Source organism: Tarenaya hassleriana, unplaced genomic scaffold, assembly GCF_000463585.1.
Source record: "Tarenaya hassleriana unplaced genomic scaffold, ASM46358v1 Cleome9, whole genome shotgun sequence".
NCBI classification, from domain to species: domain Eukaryota; kingdom Viridiplantae; phylum Streptophyta; class Magnoliopsida; order Brassicales; family Cleomaceae; genus Tarenaya; species Tarenaya hassleriana.
This window is the reverse complement of record NW_010971389.1, coordinates 1,783,280-1,793,844: the sequence shown is the minus strand read 5'-3', so window position 1 is coordinate 1,793,844 and position 10,565 is coordinate 1,783,280. Positions and strand designations below refer to the sequence as shown.

Sequence of the window (10,565 nt, the reverse complement as noted above, 5' to 3'; positions counted from 1 at the left end):
GGAAGAAAATGTACAAATTTGGTTCAAGGATTTTGCTACGGTTTCCTCGTTCGTGGACCAGTTTTAATTGTTCACACGCCACAGAAGAAGAAAATTAACTCAATCTAAATAAAATCTGATCTAAAAATCAAATAGGTATGTATATTTTGTTAGTGGTTACCGTGATTATAGGAAAATCTTAATCGAATGATTTGCGTATCATTGTATTTCCTTTTTCTGATTTTGTCAAAGATGTATATAATCCTGTATGTATCATTCATCATTCTCAATCAATAAAAATATTTACCTTTGTAAAGTCAAACATGGCATCCAGAGCCTCTATTGTCTAAAGACACAAATATCCCCAAAACCCTTGTTTTTTTTTCGTCATCTCCATTTTCCATCGTCGACGTCGCCGCCTACCATGACCACCGAAACTCCCTCCAACTCTGGCTCCATCCCAAGTGATCATGTCACTCCCCACAATCTGCAAGATCCAACCTCTACATTGATCAACGTCAATGTATCCAACGTTTCCAAATTAACGGGAACAAACTACATAACCTGGAGCATTCATATCTATGCTCTCTTGGAAGGTTACAATCTCGAGACATATCTCGACTCCACCAATGCCCCGTCGCCTACTATCATCAGCAACAATGCCATTACTCCGAATCCAGCCTTCGTTCCATGGCATTGTCAAGACCGTCTTGTCTTCTTCGCGCTTCTTGGATCTATCTCTGGTCCGTCACAAGCACTCGTCGCCACCGCCACCTCCTCTGCCGCAGCATGGAAAACACTTGCTGAAACTTACGGAAGATCAAGCTACACGTCAAGCAAATGAAGGAGCAAATGCGCCGACACACCAAGGGATCCAAATCCATTGATGATTATATGCGTTTCTACAAAACAAAGGCTGATGAACTTGCTTTACTTGACAAACCGATGGACCATGAGGATTTAATCGACCTCATTTTTGGAGAATTAGGCGATGAGTATAAATCTGTAAAAGATATTGTACATGCTCGGGACACGACAATCAGCTTTGTGGAGTTGCATGAGAAACTTCTTTCTCATGATGTTGATCTTGGCTCGCACTCGTCAAACATATTTTAAAACCAATTTAAATGAAATTTATGAATTCAAGTTGGATATAAAAAATAAATTAAAAAACTAAATGAAAATGATTTTTAATAAATGATTTTTAATAAAAACTGAACTCGGGGACCAAACAAAAAATTGACGTAAAAAATCAAATAAGTAAAAGCTTTTTCAAAAACAAATAAACAAGCCAAAAATTACCACAACCCCGAAATACACAACCCTAATTTACCAAAAAAGAAAAGAAATACACAACCCCAATCAATAACGTAAAAGTCATGTTTTTCAATTTAGAAAAGAAAAACGATTCGGAGGAAGTATGGAAAAGGACAAAAAAACACAAGTAAGATGTTCAATCACGACATACAATGGTTTATCCCACTTCAAGTTCAAGTCTTAAGTTCTAATCACTTGATTTACTTTCCATTTCGTGATTAGTTTGGTTTCAGTGCGCTCGTTTAAAAAAAAAACTATGGCATAGATTTTTTTTGTAAGTCTATGAGAAGTTTTTTCATGTAATAAAACCCAAAAAAAGGAATAAAAAACGTGCAAAAAGGAGAAAGTCGATGGAACGTTTCAGTGTGTTTCTTCTTCTATTCTTTGTGTCGTACAAATGGCAGATTCACAAATTTTCTGGATGACTAATTAATGATTGGGCTTCCCAAAAAAAAAAATATTTTCACCCAAAAAAAAACTCTTCCCCTTCACAATAAAATGTTTCCTAAGCCGTTGAAATCCGTCAGTTTGCTCTACATTTGTACTTGTTCTTCAGTTTTCAAGATGGTCTTTGCTTGTCCCTTGTCCATTTTCGTCTGAATAAACCTGAAATATTCTTAGACAGAATAGAAATATGTTGGATAATTTTGCAACGATTTAAATTTGTCGGAATCGATTACGAAAAATGGAATCGGGTTAATGTCAAGAGAATTTTACTCTGTTCGTTCTTTTGACTCAGAAAACGAAATGCTTCAAAAGAGGGTATTACCATTTTGGATCTGTCATCTGTAGAAGTCGTGGTTCTAAGCTTCAGTTTTCAAGACGGTCTTGTTTGTCCTTGCCCGTTGTCTTCTGGATAAACCTGAAAAATCCCAACAAAAGATCCATTACGAAAAAAATGAACTCGATTGTAATTTTATTCGGTTCGATCTTACAATTACAGTACGCTATGTTTATTTCCGCAATTTGGTTGATCGTTATACGAAAAAACGAGAGAAAACAAGAATGTGTTAAAAGGATGTACTACCATCTGGGATCTGTCCTCCGTGAAACTCATGGTTCTAAGCTTGAGTTCTCCTCTGCTGGTAGTGATCTCGTCAAGAATCTCGGCGTCGTAAAACTCGTCTTCTTCGCTCTCGGTCATCAACGGGATATGTTGCTCTCTTGGTTCCTGCTCCAAGAAAACGGTTGTTGTCAAGCAAAATATGTTCCGAAAGTACGATTAGAGAAGCTGAATGTTGAGATAGAGGCGATGAATAAAGGGTTGGAGCACAAGGAACAAGACTCAGAGCATAGCATAATTCCCGCGTGGTTACTTGCAAGTCACCGTTGAGGCGTTGAGTGTTCCTTGTGCTCAAGTAACAGAAACGAGCGGAAAGGACTTTACCCTGTAGGTGAAACTCGGGTTTCGTTGTGGTACGCCTATGATCTCTTCGTACTCGGAAGAATCAAGAACTTGAAGATGCGTCGGGTCGAATAGCTTGGGGAGGATGTACTGTCGTACGGCGATGAGGAAGAAGAATGGCAGGGGAAACAATATTCCACCTACCGGTATCCAAGTAACCCCATAACAGACGAGAGGCTTCACAAAAGATTACACTGGGAAATCGAAGAGACAAGAAAAAACTAGGTTAGGTTAACTTGAAAAGATCAAAATCTGTTACTTGGAACTCAGACACAACACACACAAATCTATAAAGCTTCATCTTACCATGGTTCAAGCATCTAAGTTTTGCAGTAGCTAGAAAACTATGAAGAGCGTAAACGCAACAATCGACTTGCTCGGTACGATCTCGAGAAACGATGCGTGTAGACCCTCCAAGACCCTGTTTTAGATTGAAAATACCGCAAAAAAAACGAAGATCAAGGTTCAGTTTTACTTACGGATTGATGCAAAAAGTATCGAGATTTGTGGAGAAGTGGTGTTTTCGTACTTGAAACGACGGCTAGGAGTGACCAATAGCAATAGAAGTCTTTCCCAGAACTGATTCCCTGGGAGACTATCCACGGCCATGTAGGAAAAGTATCCCCAGAGAACTGAAGTGGGGATCATTCTGATGACAGGCACGACCAAAATCAACAAGCCCACGAGGATGGATTGCAAGAGGTTGCTCACTCTTTGCTCGTTAACTCTAACGGGCAAATGCGCTTCGATATGAACCTCAGGATCGAATTTCCCTTTTGCATCTCCTCCATCTTCAGCTTTCATCACTGCTTCCTTCAAGTTCTCTAATTCTTGCTCCACTGAAGCAGCCTGAACAATGTTGCCCAGATCAGGAAAGAGTTTAGGACAAAGAGAGAGCAAGATAGAGAGAAGGTGTTGTATGTATGCCTTTGGGGATGTCTCCATTTCTATGAACACATCTTGCATCCTCCCGTAGATCTCGGAATGGCTTGCTTTCTTCTTCATGCATTCTTTTGCACTTTCGACCATTTTCTTTCGCATTTGCTGCCGAACAAACACCCAATATTCAGAATTCAATTGCCTGGTATGAAAATATCTTTGAACGTGTATTCTATTCCACTTTTTTTATATTATATGTGAAAACCCTCCTAACCTGCCTCTTTAGAACTGCAAGACTCTTTGTGTGCATTGGGGATTGCGGAATAACCCCGTTTGAAGGAGGAAGTCCAAGCAGACCGCAGATTAATGTCTACAACAGTTCAAAACGCGAAAGAGAAATTCATTTCAAGTACCATGCGAGGCAACAACATGATCCAAAAGAGAGTAAATTAGTCGTGATGCAACATAGGCTTACCATAATTCCCAGAACAAAAATGTCATAGTGATAAGCGGGTGGATTTTTCAGATTAAACTCCTTCTGCTGAGCCATTTGTGCAGAGACACTATGATCAAAGAAGTACAGACCCGCAACCATGATTGCTGGTATGAAAGCAGCAAGGATGTAAATCATTGGGACCTTTCCCATATCCTGCAATATGCAGAAAATCATTGCCATTCTATGTTGCACTTGTTGATTCTTGTTCTGTTTAAACAAATTCTCTAGGTACTAGTACCTTGACAACTGTCCAATGATACAAGGAGGCAGGTTCCCAAGGAAGAGGACACTCCAGCCTCCTGGGAACTGCTGAAGGAACTTCCCGGGGGATTGTGTAAGACAATGCTGTCCACAAGACGACCATAAGAAGAGTTCCATAATCTCCAACAAAACTTCGGATCCACCCTGCAAGCAGTGAGGTTTTTTGTGCTAGTTATTGACCATGACCCGGATGTTTTTATGTCAGGAATGATCAATTGTTAATACAATCACATACTAAAGCCATATTTCCATGATCTCGCTCTCCTGCTTTTCAGGGCAGTGAAAAGAAGACCAAATGAGAAAATAACAGCAAGCAGTCCGTTTGTGTATCGCCACTGGAACTTATACTCTTCCAATCTAGGATCTTCGGCTTTAGGAACACGGAACTCGCTAATAAGCCCCTGCATTTGAGAATAAAAAAAATATCTGGTTAAGTTAAAACCTCATATGATTGTCTGCGTCCTTTACATGGGAACGACTAACCAATACCTTGACAGCCTCTTGGATAAAAAGAACGGTTATCAACATGCCAAAGAGTTCTCCTGCTATTCTGGTAAACCTAGAAATGATGTTGCTTGCGTTTAAAATTGCAAGAAGCATGAGCAAAACTGCAGTCCAGACACAGACCCTGTTAAACAATAGAAAAAAAGGGAGATGGAAAAATCAGAAAGGACAATCAGAACACGGAAATACACATGGTTATGAGAAACAAAGAATAGAGCAGACAGGTTTCCTTACCATCCTGCCCACGCTAAGTAGAGTTTCTGACCCAAATCCGGCCTGCCTTTGCTGAAACTGTGAAGATATGTATACATTATAATTGTGGGTTCTGCAACCCCAAGTAACATTAGAGGCTGTCCTCCAAATATTGAATGAATGATTCCACATAGAGCAGTGGAGGCCAATGTTTCCGCTATGCCGAGACTTCCGTCTAGAGAAAGAGAGAATGTTTAGCCATATAGCAAACATATCTATAGAATCTTGCAGGTTTTAGAAGAACAAAAGGTAGCTCACCTGTCTCTCTACTTAGCTGCTCGCCGAAAGCAATTACAGGAAGTGCAGAGGCGATGAAAATGTATAGAGTTGGAGCCAGTATCCTGGCGCGAAAATGACACTTTGTTAGATATTTGGGACGATATATCATGTAAAGCCATTTATCAAACAAACATGAATCTACCTCACACCGGACTGGAAAGCACCGATCCAATCTTGCTTGTAGCATTGGCATCTTCCTTTGAAGTCTTTAATAATCCCCTCAAATGGAGCGTTTACCCTCTCCATCGCCAAAGTTCAGGAATCAGCAGCTTTTAGATGTACCAAAAACTGTATGCACGAACAAGATACGCAAATTCAAGCGAATGAATAGGAATCTTGATTGGTTGTAAATTTCACAGTCATAGTCATCCGCTAGAATACTTGGAATTCATGAGATCTCTTATGATTGACCATTCTTTCTTCACATCCTTCATCGATTCATAATTTAATTGTTAGTATCTAGATGAACATTCACGACGCCGTGAAACGAAATCATACAGAATATAGTGTTTGGTGTATATAGAAAGGCGCTAATAGAACAAACACATGATGAACTGGAAATCAAACCTAAACATTTTTTCCCTTCTTTCGTGATGAAAATCACACTTCTCAGCTTTAAACATAAAATTCTTCGCTCAATTACCAAAAACAAACCAATAGCTCATAACAAACACAATTAGAAACAAGCAAAATCCTTCATCGCCCACACTTTCTCCTCAAAATTCCAGCAGCTTTCTCATCAACCAAACAGATACGAATCCGCGAACAGGAACCGATTCCAGATAAACACCACAAATCAACTTGCCGTCTCCGACACATTCATAGAGATCTACGAAGATGAATGAAATTAAAGAAAATCGCACCTGGAGTCGCAGAGAAGCATACAGAACCACGTCGTTGGCCTCCGGCGCGCCTTCACTGCCGTGGAGGAAAAATCCACCACCGTGAGAGATCGGATCCCGGCGAGCCACCGTATGTGGACGAAGAACGCGTGAGGATGGAGAAGAAAGAAGAGACGACGTCTTCTTTTGAATCTCTGTCTTCTCGAGAAAAGAAAGAGAGAGAGAGAAACGGAGAGAAAGAAAGAGAGAGAGAGAGGGATGGCGCCACGGCCCGCGAAATAGGTGGTGGTGACGTTAAAATTTGAAACTTTAAATATTTATTTTAGAAAATAAAAAAATATTAATAGTATATGTAAATTGAACCCGGGAGAATTGCTTCAAAATAACAACACTTACTTGGTTAGAAACCTTTGTAATGTCAAAAGAAATGTGTTGTCCTATAAATAGAATTGTGTTTCTGTTTTTGTCTTATTCTGTAAATTACGTTACCTATATCTCGTATGTGTTGTTTCTTGGGTTACAAGAAACAAACTTGTCTTGTTAATAAGTGGAATGTAATTAGCCTTTATATCATATCTCATCGGACATAGAATCATTTAGAGAGATTAGCGTATCACACTATTGTTGCTTCGAATCAACGACGGTATTTTTTCTTATAAAAAACTAATTACACATTTATTTTATGTAGAAAAAACTTCTCATATAGTTTACAAAACAATGCAAAGCCTTATAAAAGAAGAGACACAAAAAACACTTTGAATCGTATCTTATTTGATACGGAATTTATCATATTATATCGGCTCGGAACATAAATTCTATCTGACTTATACCACTGTTTATCATCGTCTGACTATTTTTATTATTAACCGAATAGTCGAATCGAACCGAATAAAACATAACCGTAATCAAACCGAATTCGACATAAAAACCGAATGGTTATGATTTCTCTAAACTCGAAAAAACCGAACCTAGTCGGACCGATTAAAAAAATAACCGAAAAAACCGATTTTTTTTAAAATGAGTTTTTTACAACAAAAAAAAATCCGATTCCAACTGAAAAATAACAAAACTAAAATTTATATAAAAACCGAATGGTTGTAAATTTTCTATATCCGAATCCGAATATACCTGAAGCGAAACCCGAAATGACCACCCTAATAGTCGTTACTTCGATGAACAACCATCTTTTTTAGTAAAAATCGTACTTATAATATATACCTCCATTCCACATAGAAAACCCCTTATATAAGTACCCCAAAAAAAAAGTTAAAAGAGAAGAGATTCTAATAATTAAAAAAAATATGGCCCATATACAAACTCTCAGCTTTAATCATCTTTAGAGAAACAAAGGGAATTCCAAAACAAGAGAGTGAATCTCCAAGGGACTTATTCCAGAGGTGGAAACAATACAAATTTAGGGATTCAAAGAGGAAAGACTCTCCTCGCACATACATGGTTTTCTTCTACACACTGAACGATATTCGATGTAATAGTGAGCATAAAACAAGATTCAAGATGCACGCCGGATTTGCAAATTTACCCGGGAAGCGTTCTTATCTCGTTCCCGCGTATCTATTTCACAGGCCACGTCGCTTGTGCTGACATAATGATTCCAACAATCACTCCAAACAACCCGAGAGCGCTCCCGAAGATCTCGATCACAAGAATCTTCACAAACAGCGAGGAGTTCTGGGCATCGGACAAGGCGCAACTGCTCCCGATGATTCCGACACATAATCTGCAAAAAAAGGGGGTGGCAGCAAGTTATTTGGATTGTCATATGATATGACTGGAAAGAATCAAATCTCAATTGCAGAGGAGGAAGGGAAGGGAAGGGAAGGATGAAGAAACAGACCCACAAACAAGGTTTGCAAATCCAACTATAATCCCAGAAGCAAAGATTGCATATCCAGCTCTAAGAGACTCTGCGTCATACATCATTGATGACGGGACACTCTCCAACTTCGTTTGCAGAATGATTGCAACAATCACACCATATATAGCCACGGCTTCACAAAAGATTACACTGGGAAATCGAAGAGACAAGAAAAAACTAGGTTAGGTTAACTTGAAAAGATCAAAATCTGTTACTTGGAACTCAGACACAACACACACAAATCTATAAAGCTTCATCTTACCATGGTTCAAGCATCTAAGTTTTGCAGTAGCTAGAAAACTATGCATCAAATTGCAAATGCAAACAAGAAAAGGCAACAAACCGAGTAACAAAAAACGTAGGATTGATTCATGTGTCTATTTCGAGTACTGGGAAAAGCATTCTTCAATGTTATCCCTTTGCAACCAAACCCCATAGCAAGATCAGCTTGCACTGGAATCTGGTGTGAGAGGAAAGAACAGGCTCCTTCATAGCGTCCAGGATTGAACCCGAAAAGGTAGAACCTTGGATATATACACTGTTTTAACACAACATTAATCTACGAGTCCTTGCAACACCACAATACCTCAGATCCAAAATCTCTTACTCTGGATTCTCAGGTCATGGTCAACATTATTTTATTCACCATGGGAGAAGGGCATCGAAACGCGGAGATAAAATTGGATTTCCGATATCGCAACAATGAAGAACTTCGACATACCTGATGAGATTCTTCGAAGTAATACGAGGAGCCTCGATTGCCGCACCGATCAAACTACTTCCTGTAATGTAAATTCCCCTAAACCAAACAAACAAATAGATTAACGAACGCGACATCCACCGGGCCACCAATCAAATTGACCAAAATCTAGACACTAGACAAAGAAGAAACGAGTAAGACCGCCGATGTTTACGCCTAAATGAAGGAGGAGGAGGAGTTACCATGCGGCGCCGAGGACGGAGACACCGATCGAGATGGCAATTCCGATGGCGGAGAAAGTGTAGGGCGAGATCTTCACCAGCGCTGCCGCCCAAGAGCCCGGATCGGTAACCATACTTGACTCTCTCTCTCGCTCGCTGTGTCTCGCTGTATATCGAGAAGAGACGATCTGCTTCTCTCTCTCTGCCTGTATCGGAGGAGAAAAATTATGAGGGCGTGTGATCTGTAATTCGATGACGGTTGAACACGCGCTGTCGTGTGAGCGTGAAATACCGAGATGATCGTAAACGACGGCGTTTAAGAACAAAAACGACATTTTTTCCGTATTGTCTTCTGGGCCCTTTTCCCGTGTCTGGCCCATGAAACGTTTTTCATCTCGGCCCATTACACATTTGGTTTTGTTATTTCAAAAATAAATTATGTTAAACTATGATGGATGGAGAGGAAGAATTATATAGATTTCAAAAATAAATAATCGAATAATCGAAATAAATAGAATAAGATATAATTATATTTGAACCAAGATATAAAAATTGAACGGTTATAATTTTTTTAAATTTGAAAAAATTCGACTCGAGTAGATAAAAAAATAACTAAAAAAATCGATAATGTTTTAAAATTTTAATTTTTTATAACAAAAAAACCGAATCCGAACTGAACTAAAAAATAATCAAAATTTATATAAAAATCGAATATTTATAATTTTTCTGTAATCGAAATAACTAAATCCGAATATAATCAAACCGAAATTCAAAATGACTGTCCTATAAAGAATAACAAATAATAATTATAAGGATGACCAATGAAAATTTTGAGTTTCTATATTTATTTATTTTTAATATATCGGTTCGATTTTTATATTAAATTAAGCTTTGCTTGATTTTATTTAGTTGGTGTTATTATAAAAAATATTTAAAATTTTAGATTTAATTGTAGTTTTTTATCTTATGTTAATTCAATTTCTGTTATTTAAAAAAAGTCGGAAAAATGATATATTGTTGGATTTCAAAACTTTGGGAAACGTTATGGGGAATTGGGAATGGTAGCCTGTAGACTCTAGCAATAATCGCAAATAGAAGTGTAATGATAACGAATTAACAATAACAATAATAATAATAATAATTAAAAATAAAAAAATGAGACGTCGTAGTCAGGACAGAGATGCAATATTACAATATGATAATGATAGCCAATGAGCATGTGTTATCACATGCTACCACGTCAAGTAGCTTCATGTCGGTCCATATAATTTTTTATTAACCAGAAAAAAAAATACTGTCCTCATCGAAAACCCACAACGAAAAGTCCCAAGATTCAAACCATGAGATCCGAATATTTCCTAAACAATTCCACAAATATATATATATTTATCTCAAAACGATCGGGAAAAAAATCTCCACGCGAGCCAAACGGCACCGTTTTCTCCAGTTTTATTGTCGCATCTTTTTCCCCTTTTATAACCGTCGAGCCTCTGCAACCCCTCCCCTTTGCCACAGAGCTGTCACGTAAGCCACAGTCCGCAATTTTTCCCGCAT

At 38.4% G+C, this 10,565-nt stretch overlaps 2 protein-coding genes across 2 annotated transcripts; both read right to left on the bottom strand.

The window, feature by feature from the left end:
• Positions 1-1,639: 1,639 nt before the first annotated feature.
• Positions 1,640-6,418, bottom strand: LOC104803826 (probable boron transporter 7). Its single transcript, XM_010527897.1, has 16 exons — positions 6,236-6,418; positions 5,515-5,660; positions 5,352-5,434; positions 5,076-5,268; positions 4,827-4,965; positions 4,573-4,738; positions 4,315-4,481; positions 4,056-4,229; positions 3,855-3,950; positions 3,629-3,745; positions 3,231-3,550; positions 3,047-3,122; positions 2,684-2,878; positions 2,324-2,467; positions 2,066-2,158; positions 1,640-1,902 (listed from the first exon to the last, which is right to left on the bottom strand). Exons 2-15 carry the CDS (start codon positions 5,616-5,618, stop codon positions 2,114-2,116), a joined length of 2,019 nt encoding a protein of 672 aa, XP_010526199.1. The 5' UTR covers positions 5,619-5,660; positions 6,236-6,418; the 3' UTR covers positions 1,640-1,902; positions 2,066-2,113.
• A 1,077-nt stretch (positions 6,419-7,495) lies between these two features.
• Positions 7,496-9,267, bottom strand: LOC104803825 (V-type proton ATPase subunit c''2-like). The gene is made up of 4 exons (XM_010527896.1): positions 9,033-9,267; positions 8,812-8,889; positions 8,070-8,240; positions 7,496-7,952 (listed from the first exon to the last, which is right to left on the bottom strand). The coding sequence occupies exons 1-4, from the start codon at positions 9,143-9,145 to the stop codon at positions 7,787-7,789; spliced, it is 528 nt and encodes a 175-aa protein (XP_010526198.1). The 5' UTR covers positions 9,146-9,267; the 3' UTR covers positions 7,496-7,786.
• Positions 9,268-10,565: the final 1,298 nt, after the last annotated feature.